General features: G+C 45.1%; 2 protein-coding genes across 4 annotated transcripts in view; one reads left to right on the forward strand and one right to left on the reverse strand.

The window, feature by feature from the left end:
• NOS2 (nitric oxide synthase 2) overlaps positions 1-21,347 on the forward strand; it is a 75,596-nt gene that overhangs the window by 23,210 nt on the left and 31,039 nt on the right. The window lies entirely within an intron of this gene.
• KSR1 (kinase suppressor of ras 1) overlaps positions 1-21,347 on the reverse strand; it is a 52,353-nt gene that overhangs the window by 3,504 nt on the left and 27,502 nt on the right. The window contains exons 2-15 of the mRNA XM_061363342.1: positions 19,959-20,099; positions 10,677-10,824; positions 8,273-8,744; positions 7,301-7,305; positions 5,759-5,819; positions 5,486-5,569; positions 4,855-4,916; positions 4,639-4,745; positions 4,308-4,476; positions 3,036-3,077; positions 2,299-2,353; positions 1,692-1,737; positions 1,100-1,479; positions 355-451 (exon numbers count right to left, since the gene is read on the reverse strand). Of these exons, the coding sequence (XP_061219326.1) occupies positions 355-451; positions 1,100-1,479; positions 1,692-1,737; positions 2,299-2,353; positions 3,036-3,077; positions 4,308-4,476; positions 4,639-4,745; positions 4,855-4,916; positions 5,486-5,569; positions 5,759-5,819; positions 7,301-7,305; positions 8,273-8,744; positions 10,677-10,824; positions 19,959-20,099 (1,869 nt within the window). The remainder of the gene's footprint in view (positions 1-354; positions 452-1,099; positions 1,480-1,691; positions 1,738-2,298; positions 2,354-3,035; positions 3,078-4,307; positions 4,477-4,638; positions 4,746-4,854; positions 4,917-5,485; positions 5,570-5,758; positions 5,820-7,300; positions 7,306-8,272; positions 8,745-10,676; positions 10,825-19,958; positions 20,100-21,347) is intronic.

Genomic DNA, 21,347 nt, shown 5'->3' on the forward strand with positions numbered 1-21,347 from the left:
ACAGCAGCAAAGGTGCAAGGGAGCAGATCTCTGTAGGCTGCAGGAGGGGTACCCTGAACTGGAGCATTAAGTGGCTGTGGACCTCACGCTCTGAAGTCTGTGTGTGTCAGATGACAGAGTTGGCTCTCTGAATTCACACCATGTTTCTGCCAGAGACGAAACCGGCAGCTTCAGAAACGCTTCTTCAGTTGAGCAATATTGAAAGCCCAGAACAGACTGTGCAGCTCTGGCAGGAAACGCCATCTGCTCCTGAGCACATCAGCTCAGCTGCAGCTACCGACAGGAGGAACCCTGCCCCACACACCTTCCTTCACTGCTCCCCTCCACCCTGCACCAAAGCATGGCATCTCTTACCTTAATGATCTCCTGGGCTATCTGCCGGGTTTTGTTAATGTCCAGGGATATCTTGGGGTCCCTCACAAACGAGTGAAGTGTTCTTCCTTTGCAGAAGCTACAGGAAAGAGGAACAACAATCCCAAAAAAGGTCTTTAAGATACTGGAGGGACATAAAAGGGTAATACTGATGTTCAGCTCGGTTTCTTATCATGGTGACAGAATCCCAGTGCTCTTCCACTGCTCAGAATCACCTTCTGGACTAGGAGAGTGGCATGCCCTTGGCCTTACATAAATTCAACCTGCTCAGGAACACTCCAAAAAGCATTTAGGAGCTAAATGATCCTCATCTCAACTAAATACTAAAAACAAAGGAGGGGACAAAACCAGTACCATTGCTGCCAAGTGTCCCTCAGAGGAACAGAAAAGGTAACTGGTGCATTACCAGCCTCACACAACTGCTTTGTTGTCACTTTGCTGCACTGGAACCATTTGGAAGGAGATGGCAGAGGAACAGCCTGTTCCAAATTTTTTTCCTCCTACATTCTGGATTTTATTATTTAAGAATCCAAAAAGAAAACGAAAATTGGCAAAAAATATTGTATGTTCCCTAAAAGGAGACAACGTTTGTATCCAAAACTGAGCAACACAGCCTGTGTGCCTGCCACCTCCTGACAGTGAGAGGGTTCTTTTTATAGATAGAGAATAAATATTAACTTATATGATACATATATATTAAAATACTACTATGCTGCTCTATCCTTACCTTGTAATGATTGCTAGATGAGGGGGGTTCATGCATGCTCCCATGAAGAGTACCACGTTCTCATGCCGGGTCTGTCTGTAGTTCATCACCTCCTTCTTAAAGAGCTTCAGATGATCCTGGTTGTTCCCATCTATCTCCAGCAGCCGGATGGCCACTTCCCCGTGCCACTTCCCCTTGTAGACCTTCCCCCACCGCCCTTGGCCAATGGGATCCCCCAGTTCAATCTGTTCAAAGGGGATGTCCCACTCCTGCAGGTACACGCTGGTCTGGCTGGGCTTGCGGTAAATCATCCCTTGCAAGCGGGGCCGTCTGTTTGGCAGATCCTCCACCTCATCCTCGTCATCTTCAGGGTCTGATTTATTAGCCTCTGGTTCCTCCACCTGCTCACAAACGCAGAAGGGAAACGCATGCTGAGAGCCCCCTCTGAGGGGCAGTAGCAGCCCAGAAGCACAGGCTGCTCTGAGAGAACCTCAGGGGTTGGATGTAGGCTCTGACATCTGTATGTCTGTGTGCAGGTGCAGGCAAGAAAGGCTTCATCCCACATAGAGATGAGTTTGTAGAAAAGTGAGGGGCAAACCAGACAAAAACCTACCTCTGCTTCACATTCAACTTCATGTGTGCCTGGCTGTTGATCAGCACTGACAAGAAAAGAGAGGATTACAGTGAAAACATTTGCATATCCACCCGAGTCAGAAAAGTGGGCTGCTACATGTGCTGTTAGTGGAGTGAAAGAGGCAAATGGAGAACAGATCTTGACAGCATCAGAGGAGCTCAGAGAAAACCACACTTACTGCTCCATTTAACAGATAAGGACTTTCTAAGGTTACTTTAGCAAATGAGGGACAAAGGCTTTGAAGGGATTTTCAGTTATTAAGTGGTAGGAATTGGTCTGGCAGGGGCATGGCTACATTACTACAATGTGTTTTGGTAATGGATATTCCCATTCATGCTCCTGAGGCACCTAGATCAGAGAAGTGATTGTGAGCACCAGCAATGTGGCTTAAAATCTTTTGTATGCCATAGAATTCAGATCTTTGAAAAGATGTTTGCTGGCAGCCAAGTGTGCCATCCTCTTCTTATTAAATACCCTGGGAGTTCTCCGATAAATTCAGTTTTGGACATAACACAGAGCTGTCAGACGCACCTGAAGATCATCAGGCAACTGCTGTGCAAAGAGGAGTTTTTAGAGCTGTACTTACTTAGTGTCTGTGGCTGTTTCTGAAGGCTGTGCTGTCTGGGCAGGACTGGGAATTTCTGGGGAAGTAGAAACATGTATGATATATATTTTACACTTTAATCTCCTATAGATTGAAGTTTTAACATTGCAGTTGTGATTACTTGCTGCTTATTCAGGACTTACAAACTCAGAAGCAGACAATACGATTTCATCCTTCTATTCAGTTAAAACTGTGTTCACCTTTCCCAGTACCTCTGTGGCTGTATATTGATCAAGCCCAGCCTTCCTCCCCTTCACCTACTGATCTGTAATGTCTTTCAAGTGCTTGTCTGTGAACTGCTCAAAGGCCTTCAATCAGAAATACTTAAGTCCTCACAGAACTAGGCTGTGTGAATGCATTTGTACTGCAGGTCCTGTATTGCAAATGCACCCAGTTTGTCCAGGGTCCTTTTTTATTAGATACAAACCCCTAAAAGTGAGCCTTTTAAAAGAAAGAACACTGCTGTGTATAGATCCCCCCAGCAGAAAGCTGTTTTCCAACTGACTATTCAGAGTTTCACCTGAGTACATAAATCACATCAGTACCTCCTGCTAGGAGAGAGGGCCCTGAATTCCATCCTGAGATAAGAGAAAGTCTGAACTGGTTTACATACTCTTTTTAAAAGCAGAATTACTGTTCTCGGGCAGCATGCAAAGTTTACAACCAAGTTACTTTTAGGCAGTAGGAGCTGGTTAGTAGAATTAACCCCATCAACTCACCTGGGAAGATGAATTGTTGTCTGTGCTGAATGTAGTAGGCAGCTTTTGGATTAATTGTTTAAAAAAAAAAAAAAAAGAAAGAACAGCAAATAAAAAATACCAGGAGAAAAAAAAACACAACACAAACAAGTTAGAGGATCATCAGAGTGCTCCAAATGCATTCCATGAATTAGTCCCAGCTCAGGGCTGGGAAACAGATTAGTAGATTATCAGCCTGCTTGAGGGGGTGAATTCCAGCACATGCATTTTGGGAAGACTACAACAGATGACGCTTGTCAAATGAGAGCTAATAAGCAAACAGTCTGGTGGGGAAACAACACATTCAGACTTCAAGTGGCAGAGGCAAGCTGAGGGACCCAGGGATGCTAAAGGGTGGTGCTTTGATGCCCTCTCCTGTCTTCAGCTTTTCAGAGGGGCACCCAGAGCAGCTGAAGCTCTTGAGCAATCTGCAAACAGCTCTCTGCAATTCAGTGAATTAGAGCAGAATGTCCCAATATAAAGTAGTTGCAGTAGGATCCTTGTGTTAAACTGGCTCCACTTCTGCTCCTTCTGACTAAGCGAAAGTAGCAACTTCCACTCACAGATCAAAAGCTTGATGCAAGATACAGCAGTGTTGAAGGCTAGACAGAGCAGTTACAAAGTCACAGGCTGCTCAATTTCCAGATCAAAGGGATTAAATTTATTCTCATGATGTAAATCTTTGCCATTGTCAAGAGATTCTGGCTTCTATCGACTGTTAAAGACTGCACATTGGGTTCCTCATCTGTAAAGCAGGTAAGGTCAATTCTTCTCCACCATATGTGTATGTCGGTGGTTTAAAATTGAGTGCTTGTTGCTGGTTATTCTTTTGGAAGGGACTGGTAAAGTAATTCACTCAGGTTCTCATCTGTATGTTTTGCTCTAGCAATCAGTTTAGGATTTAAAGCCTCTGGTGACCAGCACAGCAGGCAGCATGCATTTCACAGCACAGTGAGAAGGGAGGAGAAAGAATATAATGGGTTTTTTTAGTCCTTTTCAAAAAAGGAGGAAATTAAATCATATAAGAAAGCTGCAAACATTCCTCAATAACCTGTCTCCTGCAAAGGTATCTCGTTGGTACCACTTACAAACTTGTAAGAATAGACATTTTCTTTTATCAGGTAACAAAATACCCCTTCACACCTTGCTTAAGACCCTACCATGTATTCAGAAACCCACCACTGCCTATGAAGTCTCTGTTTATATAGAGTCCCTTCTAATTTTGGTAGGGATCTCCTGAAAAGATATGTTTACCTGGGAAGTTAAAGCGTCCATCCCTGTGGCCCATAGGAGAGGGGTTTGGGGGAGGTGTTGCACTGGGAGGGTTGGAAGACTGGAATGGGGCTGGAGAAGAGGGTGTGGAGGAGGTTGTAGAAGAAGGATTACTGCTGGAGTCCAGATGGTTTATTGCTGGTGGATGCTCCTGTAAAGTAAAGGAAGTCACTCATGAGGAGACAATAAAAAGAAAGAAAGACAGACAGAATTGCCCTCAGTGTCTACTGAACATAAAGGAAAGGAAAGCTGTCCCAGCCTTGGGCACAGCAGTTTTATTACAGACACCAGACACACTGCAGTCACCATGTACCTTCTTAGTTAGTGCTTTGGGAAGAGTTCCAAATTGTGGTTCTGTTGGTCTGTCTACTGGATTATTGATATCAGAAGGGACAGACTCTGTTCTTCTTATTTTTGCTACTGAAAAACAGGTGGGAGAAGGAAGGAAAAAAGCTTTAATCAGACTTCTTAATTCTTGCGATACCATCAATGACATTGAAATGCTAAGAACTTGCAGAATATTACTTACTGGGAAGGAAGGAGATTCTACAAGCAGGTGCCTCTTTAGTACATTTGTTGTGACATTTTAATCTGAAAGAGATACATTACATGTTAAATAGCAACTTGTTCTTTCCCCAGAAGAGGAAGCCTACCCTTAATTTTTAATTCTTATGCTAATCTCAGAGGGAGTTCTGGAATGCTCCCCAGAGGAGCATGCATTTATATGAGGAATCCTATAATGTGTGTCATTAGGGTAATGAAAACCATATACATATCTTAGCATCTGATTTATTTTTAATGCAGTTACCTTCACTGACAGTCATCCAGCTACAGTCAAGCACTAAATCTCAATGCTCTGGACTAACAACCCAGAGAGAGAACTAAAATCCTCACTGTTATTCAGGTATCCAGCTCCCAGTGCAAGATTTACCCATGATCAGGTAGGAAGCCTGTGGCAAGAAACTGCATTTAGTTCATCCATGTGTTAGGCTTCCAGCCCGAAGTGTAAGTTGTGCCACAGCCTCCCTTTGCCAGTTAAGAAGCTCACAGAAAAAACGATGCCACTGCTAAGGGTGCAGCATATCAAGGGACATGTGTTACTGGCAAATTGTAATGAATCACATGCAAAGTTCTTCTGAAGATGATTGCTGTGTGCTCACCTGCAGTACTTACACTTCACCCCGAACATCATGCTCTTCTGACAGACTTGGCAAATCTGAGATAACCAAGACTTTGTAGAGAACCTAAATAGAGACAAGCAGGGAAAAATGGTGTTAACTCATGCTTAAAGGAAAATTAACCTTTGCAGGTAGTGACAGACGGGCTGGACTGCTTTAGAAATGAAGCCGAAATGCATACTTAAGGCTGAAGTTGACAAATGAGGCAACTGACCCAAGTTCAAACCTCTCTCTCTCCTGCAGCCTGTTGCTTACCTGTGTGTTACAGCTAAGCCAAAGTCTCTTCGTACCGTTTGAGGGGATCCTTGGGAGAGTTCTGGTGGAGAACAAAAGCATGGTTTAGGGAAGCATCACTCACAAGTGTACTTACCAGTCTAGGCAAAAATAAAGCGATCGCTGTCATAGATAAGGACCCTTAGCCACAACATAGCACAGCTGAGATCACTTTGCCTTCTGCTCCAAAGCTACTACCAATCCTACTCCGGTATTTGTTCTCACATGGAAGCAATGTAAGATCAGAATTGGTTGGGGAATCATAAGTCTTCCTTTTTTTTTTTGTTAAATCATTATGTTTTACATATAGGGATTACAGAGTCCATCTGATTAAGTCTAGCCCATTCTTAAAAGTGGAAAGTCAGGTTTTATTCCCTATTGGTTTACCACAGATACCATCACCCAGCTCTCATGCAGTGTCAGTACACTTCACAATATTCTTTTACACTCTGTTTTATAGACAGGGCCAGTGTGACCCAGAAGAATAAACAGATTTCTGTGAGATCACTCCAGCAGCTGGAAGTGCAGACCATGGAATGCCAGCTCAGCACTGCAGTGGTTACACCACGTCACTTCCTAAAACCCCCCAATATTTAGATTCTGGCATCTTTCCTGACTTAAAGCTACAGCCATATTGCAGGTCTGGAGGAAACTCAAGTCTGCAAGCATCAACACAGCTTCAAGGCTGGACACTGTCAATGCTTACAGAAAGCCAGTCTCTTTATCTGACCCTAGATGGCACCAGATTCTTTCTTATCGTTATTCCAGTAAACTTTAAAGGCATCTGTGGCCCTCAGCATCTTAGAACAGGCTGGAAGTTGCTTTTTTAAGGAATATCTAGTGCGGCCATCCAACTGCAGAGTCATCTGAATTAATTATAATACACCAGTTAAGATGGCTAAATCCAAGAGGCGCATATCTCTCTACATTAGCTTCCAAAGTTACAGGTTGTGCCTGGGACAGACACACATGGTCAAATCAGGTTAGCTAAAGCACTAAATGGCATTAATATGTCACTGGATAAAAACACAATACCACTAAACTATTAAACACATGAAGAGATTCATCAGCATCAGGAGAGCATCCCACATTTAAGCACATGCTCAAGTGTTTCTCAGAAGGTTGCACACAACTGTCTAATTTCATTACAGAGATACTTGGCAATGAATATACAGAGATACCAAATAGTTTGGTCTGAAGTTATTTCTAGTACCAAGAGGCATCGATAACAGCTATCTGAAGTCACAGACAGGCATCTACACCCAAACCCCTTGCTTTAGCCCTTTAAACATCAGTATTCCTTTTCCTTGCTCTTGTCATCCGAAGAGATACCAAGTACAAAAAAGACCACGTGAATATCCCGCAGATCTCCAGTAGGCCAAGCTCTTGCTAGAGTTAACAGCAGCTCTGGGACAGAAGGCCCTGTTGAGGACCTCCAGCGGCTGCATGGATGATCACAGAGCTGACAGGACAGGGTCTTCTCTCTCACAATGAAATGAAGTCAGCCCTGTAAAAATCTCTTACCGAACCTAGAGAGAAAAAAAACAGATTTATTAGACATTGACACTGGTGTGACAGGATACACACTTTGCTAGAGCAGAAACTCTTTCCTGCAGCTTTTAATGTTGGGTTTACAAAGGTCTCTCATTTTGGCTCCTGAAGTTGCTGCATAGCCAGTGTTTTCCTGCCTGCAAGGGGCAGTGTTTGCTGGGCAGAGCTCCAGCCTGTGAGGACAGTGTAAAGAGCGCACCTGAATTGTGTCTTGCAGATGAGAATGTAATTTGGGCAAAAGGGTCCTGAGTGGAACAGGCTCTGTGAGCTCTTTGAGGTGGTCAAAGAGTGTAAGTTGTAACGCCCCAGTGCCTGCTGCAGCATTTGAATGCTGACCTAAGTCTCTGATGGTTTGAGATGGGCAGCCTCTCTGGAAGGTACATAGCTTTCTCCACTTCAACCAGTTGTTATATGTTAGATTAATACACTCCATTCTACCTACACAAAAAAAGTGTATCTCAAAGCCTGGCTCAGTAAATAAAATGGTGCTGCCTTAGACCATTTGCCTTGCTATGGAGCTATAACAATGTCATAAATGTGTTTGAAAGCTCACACTAGCAGCTAAAATACACCCTAAGATAAAAACATAAAAGGATAACAACCACTGATAGCTGAACTGTGAGGAACGTTTAAAGACAGAATAGAATTCTGGTACCTGGAATTGGCTATTAGATGCTTCAGGAGAACTGGTTGGGGCCCTTAAATAGCAGCAGCCACCCCAACCTCCCCAGCAGGTGCAATTTCAAATGAATTCAAATAAAGTAAAGAACACCATTAACAAGCAGGTTTTGTGGCTATCTTAGACTATCCCACTGATACAGGTTCTCAGACTACAGCGAAACCATGACAAGGCAACTCTTTCAGAGTCAGAACTGGAGCACTGAATGCCCTTTGGTATAACACAGCCACCAGTGCCTGTGGGGAAGGAGGAAGTGTCATGCTTACTTTATTGGAGGAACTTCATCTATCCTGTTCCCCAACTGGGATTCGTGGGACTTGCTCCTTGTGAGGGTTGGGAAGTTAGGTAGCAGCTGAAAAACCTTCCTGCAAGGGGGAGGAGGAGTCCGTGGGGGCTTCAACTTGTGCCGCCGCTTGGTTTGAGGAGTGGTTGGAGGGGTGATGGTGATGCTGTGAGGAGTCCTTGGCGTTAACCTTCCGCTGTGTGCGGGGAATGCAAAAGGGTCCAGGAGGTTTTCTGCATAGATAGAAGGTCCGTGACTGGAGGCAAGAGAGTCTGAAGCTGGGACTGTAGAGACTGACACAGAGCGTGGCTGCTGGCTGTTGCCCTTGGGAGGGTGCAGTGCAGAGGGGCTCCATGTGAGCGCAGCGGGGCCGGGGGACTCGGTGGTGCCGGTGGAGCTGTTCTCTCGGCGCGCCTCAGAGAGGTTCATCAGCACATCATCCCTGAGCTCCCCGCCTGCTCACCAACCACAGCAGTGTTAGTGACTGCTTACAAAGAAAAGCCAACCTATATACACATACCACATCTTGCTGCTTTGGGATATAAAGGTGTTTTTTTTCCTCCCCTGTGTTGTACCCAGCCAAGGTGCCAGCTTAATTTCTCCTTTCCTGACAGCCATCAGCTCCAGTAGCCTTTAAAACAGGAATGGCAGCCACTACCCTTCCTTCTAATCTGTAGTTGTGTATCTCAAAGACTAAAATCAGGTTCTGTGCTCTAAGATGGGGTGAGTTTTAACAGACTGGGCCTATTGAAGCATTTGGGATATACATACCTTCATAAAACAGGCACCCACATCCCACTGCAAACCTGTGTGGATTTGGTACTAGTCTGTGTAGACAATTGAGTACCCTCTCTGCTTTTAGACTGGTCTTTGGTAAAGAGAGGACACTATTTTCTACTAGCCAACAGATGTGCTAAATACCACTTAAACTGAGAAAGACCATTAGATTGGAAATAAGGAGCATGTAGGAGCTCCTCATACTCGTTGGGCCACTTCTGTCTCCCTTTGCCATGACCCATACTGCCTCCTGCTCTGCCTAGCACTGTAGTTCTTTATGGCCCAGCACAACTTGTAGACCAATTGTGGGAATAAATGGGGAAAAAAAGGCTTGCAGGCAGCAAAGTGGGAATGCACAGAGTATTGGGATAATTTCAGAGGCTTAATTCATCAGGATAACTCTCTGTCCCTAATGACTTAAACCAAGGTGAAAAAAAGCTTCAGGGCCTGATGTCCTGTTGACCAGTCAGTGGCTGTAAAGAGATCAGATACCTGGAACTGAAAAACTACCTCTTCTTTATGAGGAGTGAATGCCATGACCTCTGAGCACAGCTGGTTTTGCCACAGTAGGGATGGAAAGATTTAACAACCCAGGACAGAAAAGATTAGAAAAAAGGAAATCTGAAACTGGGCTGTTTGCTGACTTTTCCATTAACTAATCTTTCTGATTTGCAAATGGGATGAACTGTCATAATACCAACAGGAAACACCAGCTTGCAGTGACAGACTGGTAATTGCTATGGAGAAAGACCTGATGCACATTAGTACCAGTGAGCTGTGAGGAACTCTCTCTACAAACAGATTTCACAATGCCTTTGAGCATAGCCTGGTGAAGGTGACAGGGAAGATGGTGATGCAGCACCCTGGGAATCTTGAGCCTGACTGATCTTAAATAAGTTTGTCAGATCCACTTGCCTGCTGAACACATGCATTTCTGATTACACAGTACCCTGCTTCCCATAATTTCAAGGTAAATCAGGATTCTCTCTAACTCTTGAATCTGCAATTGGAATTTAGCTAACGATTCTATCAATTTTAGCAGTCAAAGAACAATAGCAGGAGGCAAGGGGATTTAAAGAGAAGCGAATCAACTTGCACACTATGCACTACACAGTAACAAAGGGCTGTTGGAGCAATGTTTTTCTCTTCCAAAGCACTGAGCTGAACAGTACTCAGGCTTCTGAGCAAAGTAATATCTAACAGAATTACACCTTCCCTCTGAGCTGGCCATATCTGGGGAGGGAATTACCTACAAGAAATCTGATTGTATCCGTTAGGTCAAGGATATGAATGATGGAGGATTAACTGGAGCATTAGACACAACTCTGAACAGAGAGGGGATAAGGATATAGTCTATTGAGTTGGAGAGGATATTTCTACATAGTTATTTTCATTTAGTTATTTATTTGACATGCTGTCAAAACCAAATCAAATCCACAGCTCTAGATGAGTCTAATCACTGCAACTTCATGTAGATCCAAGAGCCTGGTTACAGAATATGCCCAGAGACATTGTCTACAGGACTTTGCAGATTGTCTCATATCAAAGGAAGCAGGAGGGGGCCGGGTTGCTGAAAATCTAATGCCACAGCACAACAAGGCAGGCTGTACCTGATTCAGTTGCCCTCCGTAAGCAGCTCAGTGCCCCATTGAGCCGGGAGCATTCCTCATCTCTGGCACCACATCTCTTCATTGTTTCTTTCACCTTTGACTCATTCATTTCTAGTAAGGCATCTAAGGTCAGCTCCTCTGGTATCCTCTGCAGAAAACATGATGCATTTATATATATATATTTAATACACATATATAAGGCTGTCACATGTTGTTCTGATATACTTTAAATAGTGCCACTGTCTCACTGCCTGGTCTGACTCATGGTTTAACTCATTTTGGTAGTGTATCTCTTGAGGATCACTAGGTCGGTGAGATCTCAGCAGTGCTCAGCTCCCTCTCCCCTCTGCATCACAAGAGACCAGGCGTTTGCTGAAGCCTGCTCTGTATCACTAGCGTGTCATGGTCATTCTCTGGTGTTCCAGTTAGGACTGGGGGTGATGGAAATATTCTTCTCCCCTTGTGGGAAGTCTTCCCTCAGTATTTTTGAAAGCGTAACTTTTTAATTGAAAGTAGCAGTCAGAAACAAAACAGGCCTATAACCTGAAAAAATGGCAGATAAAAGATGTCTGGCTTTTCAGTGGGGAAGTGACAAGTAAAAGCAGTGAGGAAAATGACTTCTTTTGTTTAACAAAATGAAATGTTTTGACAACGAGATAGTGACCTCCTCCTCAAGTAATTTTTCCTTCATTAGAGAACTAGCCTTACCCATATCTTGCTTGGAAAGATATTTGTGCAGAACTCCCTGTACATCTTAATACACCAAAGCCCCCACAGTGATAAGGTGTAGGTCAGGCAGACACAAAAGACACGAGAGCCTGGAAAGCATGAAATGATGTGGTATTTCCTGACACAGAACTGAGCTGTGTCACCTCCCTCCTCCCCCATTCAAAGGTTTCCAGTGTAAGGCTGCAGCAATTGTGGTTAATAAACAAAACCAGGATATTTAACCCAGATACCCAGGAATTTCCCTGAAAGTTTTGCCTAAACAAACCTCCCTGCTCCCAGTGAGATCACAAATTTCACAAGATCTGGCCTCTTTCCTAAAGTTTCAACTCCTGGAATCAAACCCTATTTAAAAGAGTTTTAACGTTTTTTGAAGGGGAAGCTCAAAAGTGTGTCTCACTGTCTGGAGAAACAAAAAACTTGAAATCCTCCAGATTCTCAAACCCCACTTCCGACAGCGAATCAAGTCTGAATGTTGTTGAATGTCCTTTAACAATTGCATCTTTCTTAATCCAGGCTCATGCCTTTGAGGTCTGACGCATGACTTTTGACTTTAACTGTGACAGTGCTAGAACAGCCCCAACCTTGGGAGCTTTGTAGGTGGGAACACAAAGAGGAATCACACAGTTTCCATTTTTAGTAACTGTTGTGTGGAGCAGAGAAAAAAGAATAACTTAAGAAAGGGCAGAAGCCTGAGAAAGGCATCCTGCATCCTCTGTCACATGCCTGAACCGGATGAAACACAACACAGCTGACGTGAGGAGAGGCCAGGAATTTAAATGAGCCGTAAGCACAAAGCACGGCCACAGCAGGGCTGGAGTTCAGTGAAGTTTGGGTATATTTGCTTGTTCTGTAATTAGTATTAGCAGAATAAAAGCACAGATACCCCAGCTGATGCTGGATATCATTATTTCATTTCTCTGTATACCCTCACCACCAAGACGCAGCAGTAAAACTGCCCCAAAAAGCTTCTTCCTGAATGACTTCCAGTTGGATAAAATGCAGGAAGCGGAGAGACTCCAGTGAAAACACAGCGCAAAATCTGCCCTCCTGGGATCCCTAACCTGATACTACACTCCAAAGGACAAAAACCCCCAGGGGTTCAGATCATATGACTTGAAACTGGAATGGGTTTCCATGACTCAAATATTCCAGCACCAAGCCAGTACCGGTTTGCTCACACAGAGCCCCAACCAAGCTGGGCTGATAACAGCAGAGTTAATGCAAGCCTTGCAGTTAGTTCCTTCCCCAGCTCCCCCTGAATTCCTCTCCCCAGTTGACAGAGGCATCTTTGTTCTGTGGTATCACAGGGGCGATTCGATGCAGGACACCCCAGCAGCTGTAAAAGGGACAGTGACGGGGGAAAAACACGAAGCAAGATTTAGTGTAATATAGTAACAAAGTAAATGGGAGTAAATGTTTCCCTAGGAAGCACCAGGGAAAGCCAGTGCCTCTTACAAAAACATTTATCCCATTTCATGCTTTTACACGGTCCTGGAGTAAGTGGGATTACAGCAATGTCCTTGAATTATCCCAAAACACTTCCTCACCCCCGCTAAGGAAACAGCCCAGATGATGTAGGCACTGTGCTCATACCATCATTGCAGATCCCAGTGCAAGTTACCCAGTCACGTTACCCTGCATCACCTCCCCTCCCCATCCCTCGCATGACACACGTGTAACCAGTAACTTATTAGAACTATTAGTAAGTCATTCAGTGAAGTGGAGGAGGCGAAGCTTTCCCATCCCAGGCAGGTCTATTGCTCAACAGTTTAATTTTAGCAAGACAGAACAGCAAGTTGTAGGAAAGTATAAGTACAGAAAAGGAGATTATATTTAAACAATCCCAGTGACCTTGAGCTGGCAGCCCAAAGGCGAGCTCAGACTTTGTGAACCTGCTGCCAGCCCCCATGACACGCGACAAAAGAAATAAGCCTTTGAAGAGGGGGGAGGGAGGGGAAGTAAGAGGCTTTCTTTAAACAGCCACTCATGTGCTGCACATATGTGGTGGCTTAATATAAAACTGGTCAACCTGATCCCTGCAAGACTGGCCTGATATGCTTTAGCTCTGTGTTAGCCCTTCGGCCAATGTGATAATGTGATCACCACTAGTTCAAGGCAGCTCCTCAAACAGGTTCTGCTGATGCTGATGCTCCAGCTCAGCTGTTGAGGGAATGAACGTCCACTTCAAAGCACCACAACAGGGTCCATCTTGGAGGAGCATGTGGTGGGCTCCAAGCCCCCAGTGCAAATCGAATTCTGGGCCCTTGCAAAGAGGGGCTACCCCCCATCTTCAGCAGTGAGGGTGAGAAATGTGAGTCCCTCTCTACCTGCTTCCTCATGGGTGTTGTGGCTTTAAAAAAATGCAGCTTAAAGGCCTGCATTAGGGCCAAGCCAAGCACCACCTCCCTAGGCATGTCTCGCCTTCACTGCAGTGACAGGGGAAGCTGCAAGATACTCAGATACTACTCTAATAATTAGGCCAGATTAAAAAAGGAACAAAGAAAAAGCAGGAGAGACAGAACCTGCTTTCAGTCCTTCAGCACCTTGAAACTGCCAGCAAAAGCTAAAGCCTTACTCACCACACATTGCTCAGCACAGGTGACGCTAGAAAGCTCAAGCCAGGAAATTACTCCACTCTGTAACAGGTAAGAGGACTTTTCTACAAAGCCCTCCTGCTTATCAGACATACAGACAGTGCACGTCATGTTACACGTGTTTGAAAGAGACAAAAGTAAATCACAGGGTATGCAAGAAGCCATCCAAAGGTTAGCCTCAATTAGTCAGGGTGAGGAGTTCACATGAGTCTTTAATCTTGTCTGGTGTCCAACTTAAATCCCTGAAACATGGCAAAAATGCTGGTATCTACCTCAGTGGATGGGCTATTTTTGGTAAAGATTCCACCCTGCAGATAAGCCCCCAGATCTAATACTGCTGCTCACAGCCTGCAGCATCAACCTGACCTGCTCCTCGGCCTGGCAGACACAGATCTTCCTCTGAAGCTGGGTAGTTGTCAAGGCCCCAGATGCCTCCTCTTAAATCAATACATTCCCTCCCAGTCATCCCCCCCATAAGGCAGCAGATGCTAGAAGAGAAAGCCCATTACGTAAAGTGCTTAAATTCCCACTGATAGCTCTAAGCAAAGCATGTAAGGATGCTCTTAAGAACATCTTGTGCCTGCTAGTTGTTATTTTGCTCTAGTTTTCTGGTGGCCAGTGGAGAAAGTACTGAAACATTGTTGTGCTATTTCTGGAGATCTAGTGGGCATTCTGGAAAGTCTCTCTCATGGAATTTCTAGCTTGCATTAAGCTGTGAGCATCCACAGGCTATGGTTTCATGCAGTCTCTCCCTTCTCCCTGTTCCACCTCTCACCCAATGGGTGGTGGAGAGGAGGTGACAGTCACAGGGCATTCCTGTCTGGTTTGCTCTTTGTGGCCAGGAGAGCTGCTGTCACTACTGCTCTGTAGGAAGGCAGATGTAGATGTTGCAATATTTCAGTGCAGGTCCTGAGGGGTAACATGAGCCTCATACTGACCTCAAGCTATGAGTGATTCACAGTGACAAGGCTTTGAGGGGCAGTTGGACCCCTTGGCAAGGAAGGGAACCCTGGCAGTGGGAGAGAATATTTTCCAAGAGCTGTTTATGCTGGGGAGGGGCCTTCAGCTGGACCATCGTGATGGAGTTTTGGATCCAGGAAGCCTGCAGGACACAGTTAATTTGCATACACACAATTAGCACATTCAGGGTCCCTGCTATCTGGCAGTCCAGCCAGAGACTCTGCTGCCATGCCCATGGAAATCCCCCCAAACAGCCAAAGTCCTCATGGTCTGTTCATGCAGATATGCTGACAGAGAAAGATGAGAGGATACAGCTGTGGAAACCTGATAGGCTCAGGCAGATCTGCCTCTCCTATTCCCTCAACCAAAGTAAGGATGCACACACATAAAGCCCATGCTTTTCCTCCATCAATTATCAGCTAGATCATAGTCTGTGCAAGTACAGCCATCTGCCACGGTCTCTCAGTGTCAACCCATGCCTGTGTCTTTGGTGTAAACACTAAATGGGGAACAAGACAAGTCTCCCAAGCAAACAGGAGGTATTACAAATAAACATATAAATTAGGAGTCAAATATATTCCCCAAGTGGAAAAGCCATAACCCATCGCTGCTCCATCTGCCCCAGCAGTCTCCCTGGTGGCACAGTTCTGCTTAGAGCCAGCAAGCCCCAGGCAGGATCTGCCCCTCCCTGTGCATGGCAGTTATCTACTCTAAAAACAGCTTTCCGAACTTGATTGACTGGAACCCCTGCTACACGGGGAACAGGGCTGGTTCAGGCATGTTTCAGAAGATGATAAGGAGATGACTATGTTCTCATGCTATTTTTTAAGATTGTGACAAGTTGTATGTGGGAACAAATAGAATAGTTAAGTTTCTGGGAAGAACAACAGTAAAGGCAGAGAGGACTTTTTTCTGTGCTGAACAAAATAAGCCAATAGAGATTTTTAATCTCTCTGTTTTGGTAGCCATGCTCCAACCCCAGAACCAAGTACCTCTGCAAGAGGCTTCTTCCATCAGCCTAAGAGTAGGGACAGCACTTCTGTTCACACCCTCCTTCCCTCCCTCCCCATCTCAATTCTTGACTCCAGCTCTAAATGGCAGCAGGACAATCCATACCAGTATATTATTCTAGGTCCCTTTTCAGAGTAACTTTTACTAACTGGAGACAACTACATAGCTTAAATGTATCTTCTGTCTATGGTTCTTTGGTTCCTTGCCCTGTCTTTTCTAGTTCTTAGTTCAAGTATCTCTTTTCCCAGTTTCAGTCCACTGTATTTAACCGTTTATGCATCATTCTCAGTAGTAAAGCATATGCTCACAGCACTAATCAATCTCTAGGACTCCCAGTCAAAACCAAGAGCATTTCCTAGAAAAATACTTTGGAAGACAGCTCCAGAACAGCCTTAGCCAAGCTCCCCAGCAGAGCCTGCTCCACACCAGCCACCATTTCTATGATAAAAATCTGTCTGGCAACTGATGAGAGGAACAATAACAAAGAAACAGAAATAGCACAGGTTGGGGTGGGGGTTCAACATTTCCTCACCCCTCAGAGCTGTGTGTTCCCAGAGAGCAAACAGCATCACCTGAAGGAGCTTTAATAGGTTAGATTGAAGCTTGTATTCACCACCTACCTCCAAGTCTGCTAGGTCCACACAGAGCAGCCCTTTCACCCTGCGCAGCATGACTGGCTCACTGTTATCCACCTTCATCGGAGCTTTAGCTGTTGCCCAACGCCACAAACAGTGCATTGTTATTACTCTAATCTCTCACAGAACTAAAGGATTTTACAAGCAGTCATTATTCTTGTTTTAAATATAGGTTTTCAGAGAAAGAAAGGAGCCCGACAAGACGACAGCAATTATAACAGCAAGAGCTTTCAAGCTTCACAAAGTCTAGAGCGAATCACTGAGCAAAAATAGTCCTCACTCTGGACTAGAGGAGTCAGCAGATACTCTAAATTAGAGCCAGTGCTCTATTTCTGACAGGAGAGCCCGGGAGCTTCTGTGCTTCCCTGCGTGGCAGCTTTATTTGGGAGAGGACTGGGGGGAAGAGAGGGGAGGGGGAGAAAGAGAAAAAGAGCATTGTTTCTCTAGCTGAGCTAAAAGGCTGCTTGCAATTAGGCTGGTTTTCAAAGGTGTTATGTCACAGATTAGCACAATCTTGAAATACTCTCTCCAGCAACGCTAGAAAAGTAAAGGGATTCAGAGCCATTTAAAAAGGCAAAACCCCATGAACTCAGGTCTTTCTCCCTGCTGCACTTGACAGGCAGTGGGCCCAGGAGAGCACCTCCTGCATCCTACCTGCTTTTCTGTTCAGATCTCAGAGGTGGCCAGGCAAGGGCTCTGCTGCGGCCGTGCTCTGAGACCCTACAGGTACCAGGCAACTTCTCCAACTACTTTCAGAGCCTGAAAGTCTCAAAAAGAGAGGGCTGCATGCATAATATCTTCCTATTAGGCATATTACAACTATACCTTAGAGATGAAAAGTCATTCCTCAGTGTATCCTGTTCACCAGCCACAGAACCAGTATGGAACATGGGTGTCTCTGTTTTTTACTGTCTGGCCTGATCAGCCACCTCTTTATCCCCCTTTCCCCAGTCATGTCACAGGCAATGTGCATAAAGCTAAGGGAAACCATTACATGTTTCTTAATAGCTAACCTATTAAAGCTCCTTCTGTCAGTGGTTTGCATTGAAAGCATTTGGCTGAGGTGTAGTTCCCGCTGTGTGAAATCTGAGCAACAGCAGGAATGATCCCACGATACCTGTAACAGTTCTGAAAGACAGCTCCTCCCAGACAAACCTCTCCCCTGCACTGTGCTGTCCCTGCCACAAACACCAATACTGGCTGCACTGTTTCCTAAGCACTGAAATAACAGGATAAAAAAAAATCACTGCAAGAACAAAGCTATTAATTTATAGCCCAGCTATTTCCCAGTTACAGCCCGTTCCAACATGTCTACTCAAAAACCATGGAATGACCCATGGGTGTTGCAGGCCTCCCGTCTACCTCCTACACAGGCTACAGGAGCTCTCTGCAGCTGCATGAAATAGATGCAGAACCATACATTTGGAATAATAGATGAATTAAACTGCTTTGTTACACCGCTGATGTTTCTGTTCCAGAAGGAACACCGTTCATTACACTGTTCATTGCCTGGGAGGGAGTAGCAAGTGAGCATGAATAAAAATAATAAACAGCTGGAAAATATTCTCTTCCTGCACAGATCAAAAGTCAATTTGTCACCCTTTTTAATGTCACACACAGGGAAGGGCAGCCTCAACCCTCTTTGCTCCCTGAATTAACAGGATGTTGCAGATTTGAACTGTCCACCTCTCCCCCTTTTCCCTCCCCCCTTTCTCTTCACCTCTTCCCTTCCCCCCTGTGTTCTGCAGCATCACAAAGGATTTTAAAAAGAGCTACAAAGACATTCTTTTAGGCTCAGGCAATTGCAGTAACCTTAGAAACCCACAATAGTTGGGAGCCTGGCAGCTTGGCCGCAGCAACAGGCAGCTTTGCTGTTCCCTCACTGCACCTTTCGTGCTACCCAAAACCTGGCAGGGCTGGAGGGTAACATCCAGCAACACATGCAAAATGAACAGTATTAAAAGGAACAGCTTGGTCCTGAACTCATCCTGTTTCACCAGAGTCGGCTTAGTTACACCAGGTCCAAGCTGGAATAACTTCCATGAAAAGCTGTGGAATTTTTCACTCAGGCAGATCCCTGCTGAAGTCAAAGAAAATTTTTGCTTGTGTAAGGATCAAAGGAAACGGAGTGGGAACACTCTGGTCTGGCCTGCAGATTCAAAAATGGGGAAAGAATGGAAAAAGCTTCTTCTGCTTGGTTTAGCCATCAGTGGGCTGAGCTATACTTATATTGTCATTAATGTTACACTGAAATGATGTGTCCCCAGGGCAGCCATGCCCAGTCCAGGTCCAAGGGATCAATCTGATGTCAGAGCCCTGCAGTCCTGGAGTTCCCAGTAACCCTCTAAACACCACTGGGATTCCAGGCTCCCTTCCAGAAAACCCAGAAGTGTCAGAGACAGGAGCTGGGGCTTGGGATGATCTCATCATTTCCAATTCCAGCACAAGTGTCAGATTATTCTGTGCTGGAAAGAGGCTTTCAGTGATTTGCATGTTAAGAATTGAATTGTAAAGATCAGAAGGAGCCATGGTCTGTGAGCATGAACAGCTGATGCTGGCCACCATGGGAGGGTTATTCATTCCGTTCTTTTACACTGATGCAATGCTCTTTGGTAGAGACTTTACTTGTGTGTATAAAATGAAAAGACCTCATTTGTTTCTGAGCACAGACTCCCACCCAGCCAAAACCCAGATCAAAATCCCCCTGACCATTACTAGGTTGCAGTAATGTTGTAGTCTGAGTGTTGTGTGAGGCTATACAGTTTAAAGCCATCATTCTGCAACAAACTTGTAAACTCTAATGCCCTTTGCTGGTCTGTGTTTAGAGGTTTATTTTGGGATCTTTCTAATTTATAATCATGGCATATATACTTTTAGAAATAAATAGGCTGTAACAACTCATCATTTTGCCCATTTGTTGGACGTGTCAGTGCACAAACTTCTAAGTCTTGGTCCTTTTTTGGCTAATACTCAATGCAGAGTATAGTATGGTACAGAATTATTATTACTTAAGAGGCAGCAAGTGATGAAGTTATGGCACCATCCTCAGACCAGCAGGCAAAAGGAGGGAAGGTTGTGGTGAGGACCTTTGGCTCATACTGAGCAATACAGCTGAGGTGTTGCTTCAGTGATATGAGAAGATCCCTCCTAACTCTGGGAGGAGGGCAAAGGGAAGGGAATGTTACAGCATTCCCGCTGGGTGGCCACTGCTCCCATGTGAGAGGAAGCTTCCTTTCCCTCACATTTCCACCTTGCCTGGAAGTAAGTTCAGGAAACTACTGTAAACCTAGCATGCAGCTGGAATGTCTTGAAAGGGTGGGAAGGGTCTGTGTGGAGCGTTGTTTTCCCCTTACCTGAACAACTTCTTTCCTCACGTTGACAATGTCTAACCAGTCGTGGAATCTGGGGTAGCTGTTGAGCTCTGCTGTCCTGTCATTGAGGGGCACACTCAGCTTACACTGCCGCTGTCTGTGGATGTAGTCAATCAGCTTCACCTGTTGGGATGCAGACAGGATGCAGTTAGAATGTGCTGTGTCTTCCTGGTGATGTGTGTATGGTACCTAGCAGGAGGGGATGCTGGTTTGGGAGTTTGTCTCTGCCCACTTGTGAATTCAGACAGCAGTGCCTGTTTGTAGTTTGTAGTTTCAGATTTATTAACAAATGGGTTCATACAAAAGTGATTCAAACTCTTCATGCCATTAACACAGAAATGCAAGTGCCACATCCTAGAAGGCTCAGCCATCCCTTTGCACTTACACTCTGACCACCCAGCTGAAACCAGAGGAACCTTTTAACTGTAACTTCCTAACATGGCTTTGGAGCTTAAGACCTAAAAGAAATTACCTTGGAAACCCCACTCGATGGTTCTCAGCCCTAGTACCTGTTTTTGTCAAAAGGGGATGACAGCACTTCCTTTCTCTGCCCTGGCAGGAGAAGTGAGGGGAGCACATTTCTCTTCCTCCTAAAGAACAGGGGATCTTGGCAACCCCCTGGGCTGGAAGTGAGGTTAACCAGGAATACAGATTGGGAATAGAGGCAATAGGAGCAATGAAGAACTGGTATAAATAGAGGGGGAAGGTCCCCTCTCGAGGCAGAAGGAAGAGGTTGCAGGAAGTTTGAGGACTACTCAATAGCCCCCAATATGCCAGAAGTCAGCTTCCCAGCTGTGCAATAGATATGTCATGGAAAGAAGGAAGCCAGAAATCACCTAAGCCTCCTCTTTTTCTGGAGGCCTTTTGGTGATGATATGCACTTTGATGTACAAACCAAAACTACAGAATCCAGCCAAAGGCAAACAAGCCAGCTGCACGTTTGTCAGCCGCGGTATGTAGGATTCCCAGGGCACTGTGGTATGTTACTGCCTCTTTCCCTGGGTCACCTCATCCCCATTCCTGGGCATACCTCAGGGTTGCTAAGCACTTTGGGAAAGAAGCAAGACTGAGGAGTGGTTCTGAAACTGGTACAGCCAGCAAAGGCCCTGACAGGTCTGTGTGTAAAAGTCATGGCTCAGCTCCTCAGTCTGATTGTGATCTGCTACTTCAGTGCAGGAACCCCCATCAGGCAAGAGCCATATTCCTGAAAGAAGGATGAGATACCAGGATACTCTCTAATGCTAGAGCTCCATGCTTAGTTATACGTAACTCTAATTTTATGCAAATGCCTAAAAAGTAGCACATGACCCAGTACAAAGCAGGGAACTGAAAGCACTGACAGTGGCAAGAAGAGGTGTGGGAATCTGTTCC

This window comes from Neopsephotus bourkii, unplaced genomic scaffold (genome assembly GCF_033783945.1).
Source record: "Neopsephotus bourkii isolate Nb327-2 ecotype Australia unplaced genomic scaffold, CSIRO-AGI_Nbou_v1 NB_1154, whole genome shotgun sequence".
NCBI classification, from domain to species: domain Eukaryota; kingdom Metazoa; phylum Chordata; class Aves; order Psittaciformes; family Psittacidae; genus Neopsephotus; species Neopsephotus bourkii.